The following is a 23,951-nucleotide window of genomic DNA, read 5'->3' on the forward strand; positions in this document are numbered from 1 at the left end:
ATAAATATACAAACAACAGTGGACCCAACACCGAACAACCCTGTGGGAGTCCACTAATAACATTAGTCCACGAAGAGCAGCACCCATTAATTACCACCCTCTGTCTTCTCCCACTCAACCATCCTTTTATCCATTGTAGCAACTTACCCTTAATACCATTCTGCTCCAATTTGTACAATAGTCTTCCATGCGCAATAGTGTCAAAAGCTTACCTGAAATCCAAATATATGATATCAAAATTATTTTTTGCATCCAGTTCCTTTGTAACCACATCATAATAACTAATCAAATTTGTCAGACAAGACTTTTCCTTGTCTAACCCATGCTGTGTCTGAATTATTGCTGCAGTCTTGTCTAGATGATCCTACAATGCATCTTTAACCAGTGACTCCATTATTTTACCCGGAACAGAAGTTAAACTAACTGGTCTGTAATTACTCATGTCACCCTTCGATCCCCCCTTTGTGAAATGGGGACACATTTGCACATCTCCAGTCTGTGGGAACCTCCCCTGAGTCCCAGGATGCCCTCATAATTATGGCTAAGGGTTTGCCATAATTATGATCTGTTTCATCGTGTGCCCTTGCTAATGCTAAAAAATCCGTTCCAGATGAAGACAAGGGCTGAATCTTGATCAATTGTGGTAATGCACTTAAAGTTGTAGTAGTCAAGTAGAAAAGATAAGTATAAAAGAGATGTCACTAGCTGAAAACTGTTTCATACAGGAGAAAAACTAGTACAGTATATACAAAAAATGTGACTGAAGAGGTAATATACTGTAAATAGTTTCACAAAAGCAAAAATGTATAGGGCAGTTTTCGGTCATGGACAATTCCTTCTACTTTGCATGCAAAGTTGTTTTCTAGCAGTTAATGGCTGCAGGGGCAGGCCTCGCTGGGGGCACAAGGGGTGCACTTTACCCGGGTGGCAACGTTCAAGGAGTGCCTAAAAACCTGAAACTTACATACACATATGAAGAAAATTTTAAAGGGGGGGTGCCAAATTTCAATTGCCATGCAGGTGCCAAATTACGATTGGCACCCGGACGCGATATATCCTAGGTACACCCCTGAATGGCTGTGTAATGAAATAATTAACTCTTAAAATATGAATGTTTGATAAGCACGAAGAATATAGCCCTCATTATAATTTGAATATACTTATTTACAATGAGAATTTATAGTAAAAATTTAAAGTACTGTTTGTTAATTGCTCAAACCGATTTGAGAAATTAACAAACTTAATTAATTTGTTTTTAATGGCTTTGCCTCCCCAACTTCCTTTGCTAAAATATCGATATACAGTAAAATCTCGGTAATACAAACTCTTTTTATACAATGTACTCGTTTATATGAAGCACATACCATTCCCCCGCATAAGAATAGGCTTTTCTATGTGAATATATTTGTTTATTACAAAATTCGGTTAATATGTATTACGAAGTTCTTTTTCACCCCATGAGAAATAAATATTGTCATTTTGTACATTTAATACAAATCTTGAAAGTGCTGTCCGATCATTGCCCCTATTATTATTGCCTCTGGCCACCCAGCTCCTTATTTCCCGAAAGATGGTAATGACTTGTTAAATTAGTTTTGTGTAAACAAAAGCAGTTTATGAGGGCAAATGGGCCTGTTGTACTGGGATCCATGGTAAATGATGATTAAGTGTTAGCCAGTAAAATAATTTAATTACAAATATCTTTGATTACAAATATGTACAAATATGTCTCTCCTATGTAGCAGCTGTCACAGTCTTTGCAGGCTATGCGGTATATTACACTGCTGTGTAAGGGGTCTTTATACTGGAAATAGATATCATTGATTACAAATAGATACTGTAGCTTTCGAGACAAATTGTGCCTCTTTTTCAACAGAAAAATTGAAACTTAATTATTCTAACGGACACAGTTATGTGTGCAGTGAGGCATGTGAGGGCACGATGTAGGTCATTCAATCATTAAACTGGTATTCATTGTTGCTACACGGACGTGCGCAGTTTTTCTCCAGCACTTGTCTAGACATAAAACGGTTGTCCCTAAGATGAGGTGTAGTCTCATGCCTTTGCAGCGGCTCATGGCTCTCGAATTGCCCAATATATTGAGTGACTCTAACCAGAGGCGGTGGCGAAAGTGTCTGGAGTGATCAATTATTTCGTAGTCCCGCTTGGGATTGAAGTCATGGTGGGTGGACCAGAAGTGTTCCGCGATTGTGGACTGGTCGGTCTCAGCAAGGCAAATCGCTCTGTTGTGTTCTGCATGGTGGTCTTGAAGACATCTCAAAGTCTCTCCTATGTAGCAGCTGTCACAGTCTTTGCAGGCTATGCAGTATATTACACTGCTGTGTAAGAGAGGGGTGACAGGGATCTTTATACTGGAAACTAGAGAACGTAAGCTTCTACCAAGCAACTGCATGCATTTTATGCGGTATTCTCTGAGTATTTTCGAGATCTGGCCCGACATGCCTGGATAGTAGGGAATGTAGGCGGTAGGTATATTGGCCTGAGTTGGTGGTGGTCTCAGGTGGACTGTGAGCTCCTGTGCTTGCAATAAGTACTTGTCTAATACGTGTGTTGGGTAGCCACAATTGATTAAGTCTGTCCTCACTCTAGAAATCTCGTTGAGCCTAGCTTCATCTGTGCTGGAATGGCTCCAAGCTTTGGAGAATAGAGTGTGGGCAGTGCTGTTGAGATGACTGTGAGCATGGCCGGATCTGTAGTTTGTGAACTGTCCGCATCACATAGTCTTACGGTATACTGAGGTTTCTAGATATGGGCCCACGCGTTTTACTAGGACATCCAGGAATGGGAGAGATCCGTTAACCTCTAACTCTAGAGTGACCTGGATGAACACAGACAGGGAATTGAGATATTCTAGCAATGTTGTTTCAGAGGCACGTGGGATGACGTGGGTGAGTCTCATGCAAAGGCATGAGACTCACCCACATCTAGACAAGCACTGGAGGAAAAACTGTGCACGTCCGTGCAGCAACAATGAACACCAGTTTAATGATTGAATGACCTACCTCGTGCCCTCGCACGCCTCACTGCACGCATAACCGTGTCCGTTAGAATAATTAAGTTTCAATTTTTCTGTTAAAAAAGAGGCATGATTTGTCTCAAAAGCTACAGTATCTATTTGTAATCAAAGATATTCAGTATTTATTTGTAATTAAATTATTTTACTGGCTAACACTTAATCATCAAAAGCAGTTTATGGTAACTACAACGTCAAGTGCACTCTGAAAAACATCTTTCTGAAGGATGAGTTGTTGAATTAACAAAGGAATAAAAAGTTTTTCTAAGTTGTTTACATGCACTCCCACGCTCTCCAGGGGAATAAGGTCAGTTGCAATCGTTACCCCAGTTCCAAGTCTTTTGCTACCGTATACAGCAATCTAATTTTTGTGTCATTTTATCTGAACTGATGGTCTTTTTTGGAACTTGTCTTTAAATTAATTTAAAATTTGTTTATATTAAATCTTATCTAGCAGTGTTATGGTGACAAAATGTAAACTGATGGAATTAAACCTGGAAATTAAACTAAAAATTATACAAGAGACTGATAGGATGGAAAGAAGCAAAACGGACATTGCAAAGGAATACAACATCCCTTTACCTACTTTATTAACAATACTGAAAAACCGAAAAAGACTTGAAGTGCATGGCACTGGAGCGATGAAAAACAAGAAACGAATTTGTGGTGCAAACCATGAGGAGCTTGAAACAAAACTTTGAGTGGTACCAAGAAATGTGTGCATCTAATTTGCCAATATCAGGTCTGATTTTGCAAGAAAATACAAATTATCTAGCTCAGCAACAAGGAATTAGCAACTTCTAATGCAGCAGTGGCTAGCTCCAAAGATTTAAAGACAGGAATAACTTGGTTTCGCGAAATTTTTGTGGTGAGGCTGGATTAGTCGACAAAGAAAAGGCTGCAGACTGGTTGTGTTCTGTACGGTCCATTCTTGAAAAATATAAGGCAAAGGATATTTTTAATCTTGACGAAACAGGTTTATTTTATAATTTGCTGTTCGAGGAGAGTCTTGTCATGGTGGAAAATTTAGTAAAAAAGACTCACTGTTCTGTTATTTTTTTTTTTTTTTTTTTTTTTTTTTTTTTATGTGAACCCCAAACACGAGAGGTATTAGAACCTATAGTACTTAGTACCGTGCTTGGGTTGGAGGTTGAGAAGACGAAAGAAGATATTTGTTGACATTGGACTTGAACTTCTGTAGATTGTAATTTTCAGGAAATACGTATGAAGGAAGGTTGTTCCAGAAAACGGCAGTTGAATGAATAAATGAGGAAGATGAAAAGTTGGTTCTGTGGGTTTGAAGTTGGACAGTAAATGGATGTTGGCTGGTGGCGGCACGTGTTCGGACTGTTTTGAAAGAGAGAGCGGGAATTATAGAAGCCAATTCAGAAGAACAGTGCCCATGGAAATATCTGTAGAAGAGGCATGCAGCAGAAACAGTACGTCTATGAGAAAGCGAGTGGAGAGACTCTGTTAGAGATGAATCATTAATTAACCTAACTGCCCTCTTCTGAATGGAATCAAGAAGCCTGAGAGAGGTTTTGGGGGCACCACCCCAAATGTGGGAACAATATTCCATGGCAGGGCGGATTTGCGATTTATACAGAGTGAGCAGCTGTTTGGAAGAAAAGTAACGCCGAGAGCGAAAGAGAAAACCAAGTTTTTTAGATGCAGAGGAAGCAATATTTGTAATGTGCTTGTGCCAAGAGAGATTAGAAGTCAGGGTAATCCCCAAAAGAGATATATCCTTTTGCCTAGAAATTGGAGTGTCACTAAAGATAAGCATAGGAGCAGAAGAATCCTTTTTGCGAGATATAAGACAAGACTGAGTTTTAGAAGGGTTGAAATCAACTAAGTTGTCTTTGCCCCACTGGAGAATTACCTGAAGATCGGCATTTAAGGAATTGGTAGCAGATTTTCGAGAAGTTGAAGCTGATTGAGCAGGGCAAGGTTTCTCAAAATGGAAAGTTGAATGCAATGTGCTATCATCGGCAAAACTATGGATAGGATTTCCAGTCAATGGAAGAAGGTCATTGATATACAAGAGGAAAAGAGTGGGGGAAAGAACTGAACCTTGGGGGACACCGGCATTAGTGGAGAAGTTAGAAGACAGAGAGCCATCTACCATCACCCTCAGTGAGCGATCAGAGAGAAAACTGGATAACCAATTACTAAAAACAGTTGGCAAACCATAAGATGGAAGCTTGTTTAGAAGACCTTTATGCCAAACACGATCGAAAGCCTTTGAGATGTCAAGAGCAACTGCTTGTGTTTCACCGAACCTTTCCATTGAAGTAGTCCATAAATGGGTAACATAAGCCAGAATATCACCAGTGGATCGACACCGATGGAATCCATACTGGCGATCGTTGATCAGACGGAAGGTTTCTAGGTAGTTTAAGAGTTGGCGGTTAATTGATTTCTCCATTACTTTAAAAAGAGTAGAAGTAATTGCAATGGGACGATAATTGGATGGGAGGGATTTGTCACCCTTTTTAGGAACTGGCTGGATATGAGCAAATTTCCAAGCAGAAGGAAAAACACCTTTGGAATAAGAAAGTGAAAAAAGGCGGCAAAGAATAGGAGTAAGTTCAGGAGCACAGATTTTGAGAACAAGTGGAGAAATACCATCAGGACCTGGAGCTTTCTTAGCATCAAGATTCATCAAAATCCTTCTGATATCCTTTTGACGGAAGACCACAGGAGGCATTGAATGGACCGTGTTGGGAATGGTGGGAGGTGTTTTACCAAGTTCATTAATACATGAGCTGGAAGAAAAATGGGATGCTAGCAGGTCAGCTTTATCCTTGGCTGAAGTGACAACAGAACCATCTGGTTTGGACAGAGGTGGAAGCAGAGATGGGCAAAAGTTGCGGCCAATAGCTTTGGCAAGAGACCAGAATGCTCGGCTACCATTAGGGCAAGAAGCAAGTTTTCTACTCTTAGCCTGTTCAAACTCTAGTTTGGACTGATTAATAACTGCTTTACAATTGTTGCGAGCTTTGGTGTAGGCAGAAAATGAAACTGAAGAATTAGAAACAAGCCAATTACGATATGCAACATTCTTCTCTTGAACAGCCTTAGCACATTTATTGGAAAACCAAGGTTTAGATAAAGGACGAGATTTTAAAGTGGAGTGTGGGATAAAGGATTCCATTCCTGCAAGAATAATTTCACTGACACGATCTGAGCAAACGTTGACATCAGGAGTTTTGAAACAGTAATCTGACCAAGGAAAAGAAGAAAAGAAGTCTCGCAGGTCATCCCATTTTGCATTCTTGTAATGCCAAACAACACGAGGTTGGGAATAGCCATGAGATAAAGGTTCCATTGGAGAAGAGACAATCACCAAGTTGTGATCTGAAGTGCCTAAAGGACCTCTCACTTCGACCGTGTACTTAGAAGGGTTGTTTGTGAGAAAAAGATCAAGCGTATTGGCTGTATGATTCGGATTGTCCGGTATTCTTGTAGGTAAATGAACAATCTGTGCTAGGTCATTAGTAATTGCAAAAGCCTCAGCATCTCGACCTGCTGGGTCGGTGTGACTAGAAAACGGCAGCCAGCTGGAGTTGTGAACATTAAAATCACCAAGGAAAATTAGCTCACTGTTAGGAAAGTTGGACTGGAGAAAGTCAAGTTGCAACGAGAGGAAGTCAAAGAGCTCCAAGTGATTAGTGGAGTTGGGAGAACGGTAGAGACAACAGATGAATTTGACACAATGAGGTAGAGAGATTTTAAGCCAGAGAAGATCAAAGAGAGGAGATTCCAAATTGCCAAGTCTCTGACAGGGAATATCAGAACGGACATATGCACAAGTACCACCTTTGAGGCGAAAGGAATCATACAGCGAATAATTTGGGCATCTGAGATGAACAGTAGTTGAATCAACCGATAACTGAGATTCTGTCAGAAAAAGTACATGGGGTTTGGCAGACTGCAAGTGGAAATGGACATCGTTGAGATTAGAATTGAGACCACGTATATTTGTGAAATGAATTAGGAAATCCTTATGCTACAATTCAGACGGCAGTACAAAACTACACCCACTTATGATTGCTAAGTTTTTCAAGCCAAGACGTTTTAAAGCAGTTAACCAACTTCCCTGTAATTATGAGGCCAATAGAAGTGCGTGACTTACACTCAATTTTTCAGTCTTGGTTATCAAAAGTGGACAGAAGAATGGCTTCAGAAAAAAGGAACATTTTGATGATTCTAGATCGTTGTACAGCACATTCTGCCGAGATACTTAAGTTGACAAATATAGGGCTGTTGTTTTTACCCCCCATTTACCACCAGTTTAATGCAACCACTGGATCAAGGCATTATTTATAACTTCAAGAGAGCATATAGAGCCTGCCTGATAAGGTACTTGATCCCCAACATAGAAGGAAACAATTTGAACAATTTTCAGCCAAATTGGAATGACTTGGATGCTATCCGTAATCTTGTTATTGCTTGGGACAGTATTGCATCAAGTGTAATAATCAACTGCTTCAGAAAGAGTGGCTTTGGAGAGAATATCAGTGAAAAACATGGTCCAGCAGACGAATGTGATAGCAATATTGACGAATGGAGGAATTTGAAGGAACATATGGATTTTGTCGGCGAATTCAAAGAGTTTGTGAAGATGGATGATGAAGTTGCTACCATTGCAATGTCAACACCAGAAGAGCTGCTGAGCACCAAACGAAACGATGATGTTTTTGTTACCAGTGACAGCGAAAGTGAAGAAGTGCACACACTACCATCTAAGAAAGTTGCCCAAAATGTATTGAACATAATAGATTAAAAAGTAAGAGATAACCTCAATTTTTTTCATGGAATGCTTCCAGTCAATTTTCTCTCATATGTGATGAATAAAATAAGATGAAAAAAGTGAAAAAACGAATTAATGAATTCCTTCACTCATAGAGATATGACCAAATTCGATGCGCAACGGAATCGAAAGCCGAGAGCCCCAACCCGACCCCGAAACACATCAAACCACCGCAGCAAGACCATGAGTGCGAGAAGACATTGTGTCATAATAATTAGTTAAAACTGGTTCCTATAATAAATAATTAAAATCACTAATTAGAAACATTATTAAAAAGATTAAAAACTATTTAAAATTAAACAGATTAAAAGTTACTATTTCGATGAATACTCAAATTAAATGCAATGCACATCTCTTTCCCTTCCTTAGGAAAAGTGTGGTCTGCTTAAAGAAGGCAAACAGCTGTGCATTTCGTTTAATTTGAGTATTCATCCAAATCATTACTTTTAATCTGTTTAAGTTTAAATAGTTTTTAATCTTTTTAATAGTGTTTTTAATTAGTGATTTTAATTATTTATTATTGGAACTAGTTTTAACTAATTATTATTACACAATGTCTTCTCACACTCATGGTCTTGCTGCAGTGTTTGATGTGTTTTGGGGTCAGGTTGGGGCTCTTGACTTTCGATTCCGTTGCGCATCAGATTTTGTCGTATCTCTATGAATGAGGAAATTCATTAATTCATTTTTTCACTTAGCATTAGTAGAGGCATTTGATGCAAGAAAGCAAGCTTATGCAGCATCAGCCAAAAAAAAAAAAAAACCCCACTTCCACTTCACCCCTCTGTTCGTTCAAAATACCTGTCCAGCTGAGCCTTAAACTTATTTAGGCTATCAACCTCCACGACAAGGGATGGAAGTCTGTTCCACCAACCAACCACCCACTGGCTAAAGGCAAATTTCCGCACGTCTATCCTACGTCTGTCTTTCCTCAATTTGAATTTATGCCCTCTCAGGTGATTATTCTGAGCTAGAGGAAGAATCCCATCAGCATTGAGCATGCTCAAACATTCAAGGCTTTATACACCTCTATCAGATCACCTCGCTGGTGCCTAGTCTCCAGACACTGTAATTTGCAAAACTTAAGCCTTTCTTCGTAAGAGCACCCCTTTGTTCCATTCACTAATCTTGTTGCCCTTCTCTGTACTCATTCCAGCAGCTCTACATCCTTCTTGAAATGAGGCCTCCAGACCTGTATACAGTACTCTAGGTGTGGCCTGACCATTGCCTTATACAAGGGAATAATCACCTCCTTATCCCTGCTGGAAAAATTCCTGTATATCATTGACAATACTCCAGGAGCTTCTCTTGCAGCCCGTCTGCACTGCTCAGAGAACTTCATATCTGCCTGCACAACCACCCCCAAGTCCCTTTCATTCTCTACCACTGTCAGTGTAGTACCACAGAGTTGATACGTTGCTCTGGGGTTGCTGTTTCCCATGTGTAGTACTTTACATTTGTCAATGTTAAACTTCATTTGCCACCTCTCAGCCCATCTGCTCAACCTTTCCAGATCCTGTTGCAGCAGCATAGTGTCAGTAGTGTCCTTGACAACCCTGCCAACCTTTGTATCGTCTGCAAACTTGGACATTAAGCTTGATATACCATCATCAATATCATTTATAAATACAGAAAACAATAATGGACCCAACACTGAGCCCTGAGGGACTCCACTAATAACATTAGTCCACGATGAGCAGTGTCCATTGATTACCACTCTGTCTTCTCCCCCTCAACCACCCCTTTATCCATAGCAGCAATTTGCCTCCAATGTCACACTGCTCCAATTTGTGTAGCAGTCTTCCATGTGCAACAGTATCAAAAGCCTTTCTAAGATCCAAGTATATAATATCAAAGCTATTCCCTGCATCCAGTTCTTTTGTGACTGCATCATAGTATCCAATCAAATTGGTCAGGCAAGACTTCCCCTTAACAAAACCATGCTGTGTCCGAGCTATAACTGAAGTCTTGTCTAAATGATCCTGCAGTGCTTCTTTAACCAGTGCCTCCATTTATTTTCCTGGAACAGAAGTTAAGCTCACAGGTCTATAATTACTTGTGTCAGCCTTTGATCCTCCTTTGTGAATTGGGGTCACATTTGCGCATTTCCAGTCTATGGGTACCTCCCCTGAGTCCAAGGAAGCTCTCATAATTATGGCTAAGGGTTTGCTTACTTCCTTTGCTGCCTCCTTTAATATAACTGGATAGATCCCATCCACCCCAGGTGCCTTTCTTGTGTTTATCTTCAACAATTTCTCCTCCACTTTACTCCCAGTTATTTCAAGATTCTGTAGCTTACTGCTAGAGTTGAATACCCCTCTGGCATTCCCCTCGCTGAGTAACTCCTCATGTGTGAATGTCGATGCAAAATATTCATTTAGTTTGTCAGCTACCTGAGCAGGATCATCAACAGTTGACCCATCGACATCAAGTGGACCAATCTGATTCATCCCCTTCCTTCTAGAGTTTACATAAGTAAAGAACTCTTTGCTGTTTTTCTTTGCATCCCTTGCCAAGGATTTCTCGTAATCTGCCTTCGCCTGCCTAACCTCCTTTGTAACTTGGTTGCATATCAACTTGTATCTATCATAGGCTTCTGTGTCATGTGTTAATTTGTAAGTATCCCATGCATTTTTCTTCTCTGCCATATGCCTCATTAGTTCATCTGACATCCATTTTGGCCTAAACCTTGAACAATATTTCTTAGTTGGTATGTAAAGCCTAGTAGCTTCCAAGATAAGTTCTTTGAATGCTTCCCATTTTGAATTTGCTGTTGGTAACATCATCAGTTGGTCCCACTGTATAGAATTTAAATACTGTCTCAGTCCATCGTAGTCGCCTTTACGGAAGCAATAACCCTTCCCTTTACCCCTAATGGTAGTTACCTCTTTGAGTAAATCCCACTTCAGCACACTGTGATCACTGCCGCCTAGTGGTTCATTTATCTGCAGATTCTTAATGCATGAAGAATCACTGCTGATAATCAAATCAAGAGTATTACTCCCTGTAGTTGCCTCCCAAACTTGCTGATGTAGAAAACAATCATCCAATAAATCCACAAAAGCCCTGCTAGTGTGTGAGTGACCAGCCCCCAAATTCCAGTCAATATCTGAGAAATTAAAATCTCCCATTATAAGACTCTCTGATTTACTGGCCCACTCTCCTGTACAGTTTCTTATTATACTCATCAGAGTCATTAGGCCTATAGCACACTCCTACTGTCAATTTTGATCTCCCAATGCTTATGTCACACCAAACTGACTCAACACTGCACTGTCCAGCGATGTCGACTGGCTTCACTTCCTTGGTTTTTATGTGTTTCTTAACTAATAGCATAACCCCTCCCCCCCCTTCCTATCCTGTCTATCCTTTCTGTAGACGTTGTACTCCCCAAATTCAAGTTCTGCATCCCTTATATCTGTGTGACACCACGTCTCTGATATCCCAACAATATCTGCCTTTGATATTTTGAGCAATACCTCAAATTCATCAAGTTTGTTTACTAAACTCCTAGCATTGGTGTACACGCAAGTATACCTGCACCTGTTTCTATTCTTAGCTACCCTAACACAACCCATGTGTTTACTTGTACCGCAATGGCTCCCAGCAGTCTCTGAAATCATGCATCTTGTTTTTCAGGCTTCTGTTCATTCTAATAGAAGCAGTGCAAGAATCTCTTTCACCTCTGCCAGTGGCTACTGTCAATCTATTAGTCTTTGTATCCCCCAAGCTATCAGTTTTCCGACCCACCTAACACTGCCTCGATAGGCAGTGTTAGGTGGGTTTTTTCATATTATTTTATTCGTCACATATGAGAAAGAATCGACTGGAAGCATTCCACAAAAAAAAAATTAAGATAATCTCTTACTTTTTAATATACAGTATTAAAAATCGTGGAAATGTTACTGGGCTGCAGTAACATTGACAAAGAAACAGCTATTGCATTTGATATTGTCTGTGCTGTAGTTAAAAATGCATGTAGGACAAAAACCGTGCAAACAACATTGGATTCTTTCTTTAAATTAGATTAATTTATTAAAAAGTTAATGGTTTATATGTCTCCTTTTATATTAAGATTGTAATTCTTTTTACTGTTATACTAAAATATTGTATATATCAAAATTTATATTGTACAATATTTTCATTTCTGTTAATTGTTTTTTTTTTTATTTTTATCTTACAAATAAAATAAAATCTTTAAAAAATATGTTATTCCTATTACTGTATTGTTAGACGAGGCTTTTGTTTTTATCTTATTAATTTAAATTAATGTAATTTTGTTGTTATTATTATTATTATTATTAGTCTTAGATATACAATATGTACCAAAAAAAAAACGGTGCAATTTTGGGTACCTCTTTACTACAAACCTCGTTATTACAAAATGTGAAAATTTAAGTCCCTTGAACTTTGTATTAACAAGATTCAACTGTACTTATTTATTAATTTTTTTTTAAATGAATGACCTACTAAAACAGAAAGAGTTGTTCAGCAAATAATTTTATTTATTTTTTTAGAGAGTGAGGTCCAGAAAAGCTACTCTTGAAGAAATACAATCCTGCCACAGGTAAATTTTAATTATTTACTAATGAATAAGTAATTTAATTAAATCAAATAAAAAAGAATTTACAGAATACATACAGGATTCTTTGTATATTAAATAGTTCTAGAAATATTTTAATAAGCTAGAAAGTTCCATTTAGCTATCAGGATTGAGTTATAAAGCTCTATATTTTGGTTCTGAATTTATGTAGAGTTGAGTTTACAATGTTTGTGGAATGCTGGTGATATGATTGCTGATATTTGAGCAGATGGAGTTTGGGCATTCCTGTAATTAAATCATTTTATCAAAATATAATTAAATTTCTGAATATAAACTAGTCTGCAATCAAGTCACAAAGGAGGTTAGGCAAGCTAAGGCAGATTACAAGAAATCTCTGGCAAAGAATGCAAAGAAAAGACAGCAAAGACATCTTTACTTATATAAACAGTAGAAGGAAGAGGTTAAATCACATTGCCACTAGATATTATTGGATTAACTGTTGATGATCCTGCTCAGGTTGTAGAAAAACTGAATGGATATTTTGCAGGTACATTGAGACATGAGGAATTTTTTAGGAATGGGAATGTTAGAAGTGGGTCAAATTCTGATGGGGAGCTAAATGATTTTGTTATAACTGAGAGGAAAGTGGAGAAAATTGTTGAAGCTAAATGTAAAAAAGCGACTGTGGTGGATGGGATCTATCCAGTTATATTAAAAGAGGCAGCAAAAGAACTAGGCAAACCTTTAACCGTGATTATGAGATCATCTTTATGAACTGAAGATATGCAAATTTACAATTCACGAAGGGGATCAAAGGGAGACATGAGTAATTACAAACTGTTAACTTGACTTCTATTCCTGGGAAAATTGGAGAGTCATTGGTTAAGGAAGTAATGCAGGATCATCTATACAGTGATTGCAGTTGTGCTGCAGTCACAGCATGAATTTTTTAAGGGGCAGTCTTGTCTGATTAATCTGATTGGATACTATGACACAGTAACAAAGGAACTGAATGCAAAATATAATTTTGATATCATATACTTAGATTTCAGAAAAAAAAAAAAGGCTGACCAATATGATTGGATAATATGATACAGTAACAAAGGAACTGGATGCATAAAATAATTTTGATATCATATGTTGGATTTCAGGAAAGCTTTTGATACTGTTGCACATAAAAGACTGCTGTACAAATTGGAGCAGTGTGGCGTTAAGGACAAGTTGCTGCTATGGATAAAGCGATGGTTGAGTGGTAGAAGATAGAGTGGTAATGAGTGGACATTGCTCTTCTTGGATCAATGTCATTAGTAGAGTTCCCAGGCTTTAGTGCTAGGCCCATTGGTGTTTTCTATATTTATTAATGATGTTGATGAAGGTATATCATGCCTAAGTTTGGAGATATTTTACTTAATATATTTATAATTATTTTACTTGAAAATTAGTGTCTGGAGACTGGGCACCTGCGAGGTGATCTGATTGAGATATATAAAGCCTTGAATGGTTTGAGCATGCTCAATGTTGATGGGATTCTTCCTCTTGCTCAGAATAATTGCCTGAGAGGGCATAAATTCAAATTGAGAAAAGACAGTTGTAGGATAGATGTGCGGAAGTTTGCCTTTTAGCCAGCAAGTGGTTGATTGCTGTAATAAACTTCCATCTGTCGTAGAAGTTGATAGCTTAAACAGGTTCAAGGCAGAACTAGACAAACATTTGGAGCGAGTGGATGGGTGAAATGAGAAGTGTGTGTGTGGTTTTGGTTGATGCTATATAAGCTGCTTTCTTGCATCGTGCTCCCATGCTAATGCTAATATCTCAGATTAACTACCCTTGTAGATTAACTACCTTCCAGCAAAGGTTGGCAGGGTATTACAGTAATCAGGGCATACTACTGCAATAAGATCTAGATAAATTAGGCAGATGGGCTGAAAAGTGACAGTTGAAGTTTAATATTGACAAATGCAAGGTACTTTATATGGGGAATAGTGTTCCGAGATTAACATACCAGCCATGTGGTACCACACTCAGGGCAGTGGAGAATAAAAAAGACTTGGGTGTAATTGCGCAGTCAGATATGAAGTTCTCTGAGCAGTACAGACAGGCTGCCAGAACAGCTCATGGGGTTTGCCAATGATATATAGGAATTTTGCTGTATATCACTGGCAAACCCAAATACACAGGAAAAAAAAATTCTTGGTACCTTCTTGGTTCAGTTCAACTCTGATTACCGTCAATGGAATTATTTGAAAAATTTGAGAAATAAACTAATTAACATTAATCTAATTTAAAAAGCCCAACTGATATGCTAAGCCATTTTAAGGCCTTTTATTTTAAAATAATAGTTTTTTTTATAATAGTAGAATAATGTTATAAAATTAGATAATATTATGAATCAAAAAATATTTTCAAATTCAAAATATTTAAAGTTTTATTTGAAATATTTTTTTCAGTGATGCCTATACCCTCTTATTTGGTACCAATCCCTTAAATAGGCAGAAACTTGACATGTCCAAACTGGGTAAAGTTTCAATATTATTCTTTCTTATCTTTTAAATATTTAGATTAGACATATAACTTCTTATATGCCTTTATTTTATATAAATGAGATGATTACTCATGTATCCTCTGAACTTTTTTTTTCCCTGTTATTTCTATTCATTATATTTAGATGAGATTTCATCTTCAAAATCTTGTAGAATGTTTTGAATAATAGCACTTGAATATAATATGTTATAATAATAATGGTAATATATATTTGTTTATTTTGTTGTTGCTGAAGTCTGCTGAATTGGAATTAATTTGTCATTTACACTTTTCTTTTCAAACATCAAGGGTAAGGAATCCTATTTATCTTATTCTTATCTGTAGCAGTTACATCAGAAATTTTGTGACTACTAAACCTCTAAATATTGATACTTTGAGTCTATAGGAAAAGGGACATGACAATTACTGGATGCCTACTGTGGTCCTTATCTGTGAATATTAATGTGTTGATTCTGTAGGAAATGGAGAATTGCAAAAGCCACTCAAATGAAAACTGCAAAACTTGTATTTCACAAATGACAAAGAAACTATGCATGTCATTCTTCTTTGTAGTCCCCATTATGTTACCCACACTTTCTCCCATGCTATGCTAGTGCCTGTATTTAGTGCCTCCGTAGCCAGGTGGGCAAGAGGAGCAGTGCGTAGCACACGCTTCTTGATTAGACTGGGGTTCGAGCCCATGACCACCAAATACGGAGGATGTGGAAAGGTCAGGGAATGGCCACTGCATATCCCCAGAGCAATATGGCCTTAGTTGCTAATGGTCCTAAAAACCAAATAACAGCCTGTATTTATTGAGAGAATAAATTTTGTGGTTGGTGGTGAAGCTGTTTATGCACTGCCATCTTGACCTCTGCACCTGATGAGAAGTGATATCCTCTTAAGGTGACTTTTAGTGGCTAAAAAAAGGTGATAATCATATTTTTCTAAGCTTGGTGAATATGGAGCAAGGAAAGTGGCTTGTTTAAAAGCATTATTAAAGTTATATTAACTAACCTTAAAAGGGTTCAGTAATTAGAATTTGGTGTGGAGGAGTGCCAACTGTAACTGCTGTAAAATTTTTCCCTTTTCATTCCATATGCAAATAAACCAATCATTAGAATACATGCTTTTATAATTAGGCCACTGGTGAATATACTATTTTTGCTGACTAAAATATTGTGTGTGTGTGTGTAAGTGTAAGCAATAATGAAATCAAAACTAACATAGAATAAAAACACACTTAAGAATAGGATAGTGAAAAATTATAATGGATGGTCACAACTGAAATGAAAAGTGCAGGAATTATGGAATGCTATCTTCCAGTTCTGTGCTATGCAATAAGGAAAAAGCAAAAGCCATTATATTTCTTTGGTACTCAAGAGGGTGATTCTAAGGGGAAGGGGAGTGTAACAGCTATTAAAGCTAAAAATAAAAAATAATACTTTCCTTGCCCTCAAGTAATTTCAAGGATGGAAATATTAAAAATTATATAGCAAAGATATATGGGAATGAGAACAGAAATACAAATATAGTCAATTTTTACTTAGGTAATCAGTGTTCTTAATACCCATCCATTTAATAGGCTCCTGGAAAAGGTGAGAGAGTGTAAAGTTAATGGCTGTGGTATGTACAAACATAATTATAAATGAGGGAAAGGAATAACCTGAAAGAAAAATTTAATAAAATATGGTGACAAGGTAAAAATAATTAAAAGATAATAAAATGCAACCAAACTGATTAGACCTATTGCAGTTCTAAATCTGTTTTATGTAGTATAATAACTAAGAAGGTAACCACTGAATTATTTTTATCTTCTGATTATTATTTTTTGCGATTTCACCATATTTTATTTCTTTTTTTTTTTTTTTTTTTTTTTTTCAGGTCCTTTCCCATGGTCCCTCCTCACAATTATAAATCTGCTCTGTGGGAATTATAAATGACTTATTGAATGTCAGTTGATAATAAACAAAGAAGAACATCAGTAAAAAAATACAAAGAAGAAATAGAAAGCTAAGTAAAGGGAGGGGAGAGTACCATATCTTTTGGCCAAAGTGTAATGGCCTTCAACAGTTTTTTTTTTTTTTTTTTTTTTTTCTTCAACAGTTGTTTAGGGGAGTTGAGTGATTTGATGGTGGCTATAAATTTGTAACTGCCAAATTTTTGTAGCCACCATCAAGTCGTTTCATGTGACTCGATGGCAGCTACTCTTTATTTCAAAAGGCACCATGTAATTTTTGGATATTCTCAAAATTAAAATAGGGAACAGGAAACAGTTTCGGTTGAGTCAAGTATCCAGTCAAATATTGTGAACCACCTAAAATAATTCAAAAAAGAAGACTTTCAGAAATGTTTTGATATATGGCAGGCATGATGATGAAACAAATGCATAGTTGAAGAAGAAAATTATATTGACAGAAAAAGAATATTAACAATGTAAACATTTTATAATTGAATAAAATTAATTTTTGGAACATTCATGTATATACATATATTTATACATACAAGGTGAGATTAGAAAGTATGATTGGCAATAAAAGAATAAGGAATAAGATCAAAGTTTAATCTCATTCTTTTATATAACTTCTTTTCTTTTTTAAATAATGCCACATCGTTAATGTGTCAATAATACTACTGATTCCTTCTCCTATCCTACAAATTTTGCACTACAAAATCAGAGACAAGGAATTGTTGATGACTGCTACAAAAAAAGTGTATCATGCTTATTTTAGTGTTAGAATTGGTGACTAGGAGCCCCACATTATGTTTGATATCCTTGTGTTAAAAATTTGTAATACAGTGGTTTAATAAAAGATGAAAATCCTTTGTATTTGGTGTCCACATTTCTTGGACAATAGTAAGATTACACAATGTTTCCTTACTTTCTGTGCTAATAGGAGAGTGGGTCTAAACCTGATCAATGGCCAGAAAGGACTAATCTCACACCTGGAAGCAAAAATGTTATCAGCAAGCCACTTTTCTCTTAAAGCAAAGTTTTTCTACTACTGCTACATATAAAAACCCTCTTTAAGAGTACTTGTCTGCAACCATTAATTGCCTAAACACTGAAAAGGAAACTGCAAAATCCATCAACAGTTTAAGACAATATGTAAAAACACTTAATTAACTATAAAGGATGTATCAGGGTTTTCAAAACCAAAGAAGTACAAAATTTTATTTGTTTTTACAGTAATGCCAGAAGTATTGTAAACAAATTAAATGAATTTGAATGTTTGATCAAGTCAGTTAATGTTCATTAGTTGGGTGTACCGAAAAATGGCACTACTCAGAGATACAAAATGAAGAATTTCATTTTGATGAATATTGTGTGTACAGAAGTGATGCTCTGAGGGTGACAAGAATGCTCCCCAAGTCAGAACAAAGTAATGTGGATGTTGAATCAGTGTGGTAAAGTTTTTTTTTTTTTTTTTTTCGGTAGTTGTTGGCGCATAGGCTTCTGTGGCCATAATGCACCTCCCAAGGTTTTTGCAGTACTTTCATCCAAGCCCGAGGCGGGAATCGAACCAGCGACCTTTGGATTGCCAGGCAGGCATTTTACCCACCCGGCTAGCCCGGTCGGCATGTGGTAAAGTGACTTGCAGTAAAGTATGAATAGGAAATTAGTGATAGTGGGGAAAATATGGTATGCAACAGGCCAAAATGACTGAGGAGTATGATAAAAGTCTCTTTTTGCAGATAGATGGACAGGTTCAACCTACCTCTTATAGATTGGAATGCATGGACTGGAAATAGGCTACATAGTATTATTTGAACAAAATGGATGATTTCAGCTATCCCAGCCTGTCTGAGAGAGTACAACAGGCTCTGAAATCCTAGATCTGGTTCTCACTTAGGAGCCTAATTATCAAAAACTTGAAAAATGGGTTGTATCTAAAGAAACCTATGTAATCAAACAAAAAGGCAAGTGCTTAAATTTTATAGTGGATGAGATTCCTTGGTCTTGATTTAACTGCAGAGAATATCATATGGTGTTGGATACAAATATGCTATGAGAAAAATATTCAAGTGATTTATCCTTAAAGCCACAAATCTATTCATATAAGTGGTCAAGGTCTGTAAATGTAAGATGTCAAAAGGGATGACAAGTGAGGCCAAGGAGTATAATTGAGCAAATGAAACAAGCATGGAACAGTAACTGACAATCAGTGATTCTGATTTTTTTTGAGCATTATAAGGGAATATATAACAAACACACTGATGGTTCAAGATGGGTGAAAACTGTTTGCAAGAAAGCACTGGCAAAGAGAGCCAAGAACAACTTACCCCATCAGTGAATTTGATACTGGTTAGGCAATCTCACCAATGCAATTGATTTGTTTTAGAGAGATCATGACTGACCAGTTTGGTAAATTATTATCTGTAGTCATTAAGCACTTGGATGCAGACAACAATTTTTACCTTATATATATACACCAATGAGCCAAAACATTATGACCAGCAAGTCATTATGCAAATCGAAGCAACTGCAGGTGAACTACAGCACGTGAGCAGGTCGGGACATGGTATAAAAACACCTGATACTGAGCTCCATTAATCAGTGTTGCTCTTGTTCTTCAGATGGGAAAGGCAGCAGACTTAAGCGAATTTGACAAAAGCCAGATGACTGGGTCAGAGCATATCCGAAACAGTATGGCTGGTAGGGTGCTCACGGTCAGCCATGGTTAGTACCTACCAAAAGTGGTCCGAGGAGGGGGAACCTACGAACTGCAGGCAAGGTGTTGGACGACCACAGCTCATCGATGCTCAAGGTGAGCGAAGGCTCTCCCAGATGGTATGTGGCAACAGAAGGGTAACTGTGGTGCAACTCACTAGTAATTGGAATGCTGGTGATGGGAGTAATGTGTCACAACACACAGTACATCGAGCCCTGCTGAAAATGGGGCTGCGTAGCCGCAGGCTGCTCCAAGTGCCAATGCTAACCATATTTCACCGACGACAGCGCCTACAATGGGCACGCGAGCATTGAAACTGGACCTTGAGTGATTGGAAGAAGGTTGTCTGGTCCAATGAATCATGTTTCCTGTTGCACCATGTGGACGGCCAGGTATGTATGCGTCGTTTACCTGGGGAAGTGATGGCGCCTGGCTGCATCATGGGACAAAAACAAGCCGATGGTGGCAGTGTCATGTTTTGGGCGATGTTCTGCTGGGATACCCTGGGTCCAGTAATCCATGTGCCGGGCACTCTGGTGTCTACCACCTCCCTAAACATCATTGCTGACCAGGTACACCCTTTCGTGGCAACGGTCTTCCCTGCTGGCAGTGCCACCTTTCATCAGGATTATGCGGCATGCCACATCATCTGGATTGTTCGAGACTGGTCTGCAGAACATGAGGAAGACATCCAGGTATTGCTCTAGCCTCCAGCTTCCCCAGACATCAATCCCATCGAGCATCTGTAGTTTGTGTTGGAACAGCAACTGCAATTTGCGGTGTCTCAACCACGGACCTTACAGGAGTTAAAAGATCTGCTGGTTACGTGTTGGTACCAGATACCACAAGGTACATTTAGAAATCTTGTAGCCTCCATACCTCACCGGGTACAAGCTGTTTTGGCTGCACGTGGAGGATCAACATCATATTAGGTAGGTGGTCGTAATGTTTTGGCTCATCGGTGTGTATGTATGTATATATATATATATACATATATATATATACAATAGATATAGCATAAAATGGTACCTATCATGACAGTTTAAAATTTTAATCGTTTAATTGCATAACATGGTTTTTCATCTTTTTTTTCAAGGGAAACTCTGCTATTATGATGATGTCATTTTTCAACATATCCATCGTTTTTTGTGAATCCCCACTTTTGGCTCACTGATTGTTATGCAAAAAACAGTAAAATAAATAAAAAAATTATTGAGAAATCCTCATATTTTACTTTGCTGGGAAATCCCCGTGTTAGGTTCTGTGCTATCGAACTTGTGGAAAAATCTAGATTTCAAAGTTTTATGACTATTGGATAATGTGTCAGGCCATCCAAAAGATCCAAACATTAAAGTAATGTTCCTACCACCTATTACAACTTCTTTAATTAGATCAAGGCATTATATCTACTTTTGAAACTGATTACATCAGAAAATCATTACAATGGATTTTGGAAAATATTGATTCTGAATTAAATTGATGGAGGCTTGGAAACATTTTTTAATTGTGGACTGTATCAGAATCATAGCTTTATTGCTCAAAGAAGTAAAACCATCAACATTAAATGCGTGTTGAAAAAATGTATGGCCAGAGTCAGTTCATTCAGGAAATATGGTTGAACCAGCAGAAAACCTGATTGGTGCAATAGTAGAACTTGCTAAGTCCGTAGGAGGGGGAAGGTTTTGATTACGATTACTGAAGCCCTCATGGGTAGCACAGTTGGTAGAATTGGCATTCTCCCCCACACTGGGTGGAAAAGACCTAAGTTCGGATCCCGTCGATGACGGGAGGAATTTTTATGGGTCTTTTTTCACAACATGGCTGAGTTAGTCGGTCTCAGGCGAGGGTAGCATGTTTTCTTCTCCCAGAAACTCAAGTTTTTCATCCAGCAAAAAAAGAAAATCGACCTCAGAACATGTGCAATTTATAAACAATATACACTGAGCAACATGGCCATAGTCGCCAATGCTCTTAAAAAAAAAAAATATGATTACTGAAGAAAAAGAGTCTGACAAGGTGGATTTGGTGGAAATGACATTGGAGGCAAATCAATTCAGAGGATGCAGCGCAGTTGAAAATTCTGATGTATTTCAAAAATTTATACTAAAACGTATACGGAAAGGTATAAAGTTAGCCGAGCAATTAGAATCTTATTTTTTGAATTCAAATTCTTCAACAGAAAAGAGCCCAATGTTCAAAAGGGAGCTATAAAAATGCTTAGTTCCATACGATGAAATTTACAAAGATCTATCAAGCAAAAGCAAACAAACCCAGATTAATGATTTTGAAAGAGAGCAGAAGATACATGAAATCTAGACTGGTGTATTTTTGTTAACTCTTGGAATGTAACCCCCCTTTTTCTACTGGTTCTTAGCATTAGCATTAGTAGAGGCATATGATGCAAGAAAGCAAGCTTATGCAGCATCAGCCAAAAAAAAAAAAAACCACTCCCATTTCACCCCTCCGTTCATTCAAAATACCTGTTCAGCTGAGCCTTAAATCTATTTAGGCTATCCTACATCTTCCTTTCCTCAATTTGAATTTATGCCCTCTCAGGTGATTATTCTGAGCAAGAGGAAGAACCCCATCAGCATTGAGCATTCTCAAACTATTCAAGGCTTTATACACCTTTATCAGATCACCTCGCTGGTGCCTAGTCTCCAGACACTGTAATTTGCAAAACTTAAGTCTTTCTTCCTAAGAGCAACCCTTTGTTCCATTCACTAATCTTGTTGCCCTTCTCTGTACTCGTTCCAGCAGCTCTACATCCTTCTTGAAATGAGGCCTCCAGACCTGTATACAGTACTCAAGGTGTGGCCTGACCATTGCCTTATACAAGGGAATAATCGCCTCCTTATCCCTGCTAGAAAAATTCCTGTATATCATTGACAAGACACCATGAGCTACTCTTGCAGCCCATCTGCACTGCTCAGAGAACTTCATATCTGCCTGCACAGTTACTCCCAGGTCCTTTTCATTCTCTACCACTGTCAGTGTAGTACCACAGAGTTGATACATTGCTCTGGGGTTACTGTTTCCCATATGTAGTACTTTACATTTGTCAATGTTAAACTTCATTTGCCACCTCTCAGCCCATCTGCTTAACCTTTCCAGATCCTGTTGCAGCAGCATAGCGTCAGTAGTGTCCTTAACAACCCTTCCAACCTTTGTATCGTCTGCAAACTTGGACATTAAGCTTGATATATACCATCATCAATATCATTTATAAAGACAGAAAACAACAATGGACCCAACACTGAACCCTAAGGGACTCCACTAATAACATTAGTCCATGATGAGCAGTGTCCATTAATTACCACTCTCTGTCTTCTGCCACTCATCCATCCCTTTATCCATAGCAGCAATTTGCCTCCAATGCCACACTGCTCCAATTTGTGCAGCAGTCTTCCATGTGCAACAGTATCAAAAGCCTTTCTAAGATCCAAATATATAATATCAAAGTTATTCTCTGTATCCAGTTCTTTTGTGACTGCATTATAGTATCCAGTCAAGTTGGTCAGGCAAGACTTTCCCTTAACAAAACCATGCTGTGTCCGAGCTATAACTGAAGTCTTGTCTAGATGATCCTGCAGTGCTTCTTTAACCAGTGCCTCCATTAATTTTCCTGGAACAGAAGTTAAATCACAGGTCTATAATTACTTGTGTCAGCCTTTGATCCTTCTTTGTGAATTGGGGTCACATTTGCACATCTCCAGTCTATGGGTACCTCCCCTGAGTCCAAAGAAGCTCTCATAATTATGGCTAGGGGTTTGCTTACTTCCTTTGCTGCCTCCTTTAATATAACTGGATAGATCCCATCCACCCCAGGTGCCTTTTTTATGTTTATCCTCAACAATTTCTCCTCCACTTTCCTCTCAGTTATTACAAAATCATCTAGCTCACTGCCAGAGTTTACTTCACCTCTGGCATTCCCCTTCCTGAATAACTCCTCATATGTGAATGTAGATGCAAAATACTCATTTAATTTGATAGCTACCTGAGCAGGATCATCAACAATTGAACCATCCATATCCTGTGGAACCATCCATATTCTTTATCCCGTATAACAAGGTTTTATAGGAACCTAACTATCGTGTTATACAAATGAGGGTTACTTGTACTGAAAACTGGTTGGTTAGTTTTCATTGGTTCATTTAAGTTTTTTTTTAATTTTTAATTTTTCATTTATGCAAAAAAAATATATACACTGAAACTTCTCCTAACGGACACCTCTCGTTAACGGACATCTCTCTACAACGGACATTTTCAAATTCCCCAACTCACCTCCATTGGTTTTAACGTGTTTGCAGCTTCTGTCTAGCGGACATTCTCTGTAACGGACGCGGACAGGCAATCTGCACTGTT

At 37.9% G+C, this 23,951-nt stretch overlaps 1 protein-coding gene across 4 annotated transcripts in view; it reads left to right on the plus strand.

Moving 5' to 3' along the window:
* The window catches only part of LOC150090364 (histone deacetylase 4-like), a 449,332-nt gene that overhangs the window by 361,771 nt on the left and 63,610 nt on the right, over positions 1-23,951 (plus strand). For all 4 annotated transcript variants that reach the window (XM_090389832.1, XM_090389833.1, XM_090389834.1 and 1 more), the window contains 2 exons: positions 12,368-12,417; positions 14,841-14,908. In XM_090389832.1, coding sequence (XP_090245958.1) covers positions 12,368-12,417; positions 14,841-14,908 — 118 coding nt within the window. The remainder of the gene's footprint in view (positions 1-12,367; positions 12,418-14,840; positions 14,909-23,951) is intronic.

The sequence above is a fragment of the Mastigoproctus giganteus genome, chromosome 2, assembly GCF_048544385.1.
Source record: "Mastigoproctus giganteus isolate SK-2022 chromosome 2, ASM4854438v1, whole genome shotgun sequence".
NCBI lineage: Eukaryota > Metazoa > Arthropoda > Arachnida > Uropygi > Thelyphonidae > Mastigoproctus > Mastigoproctus giganteus.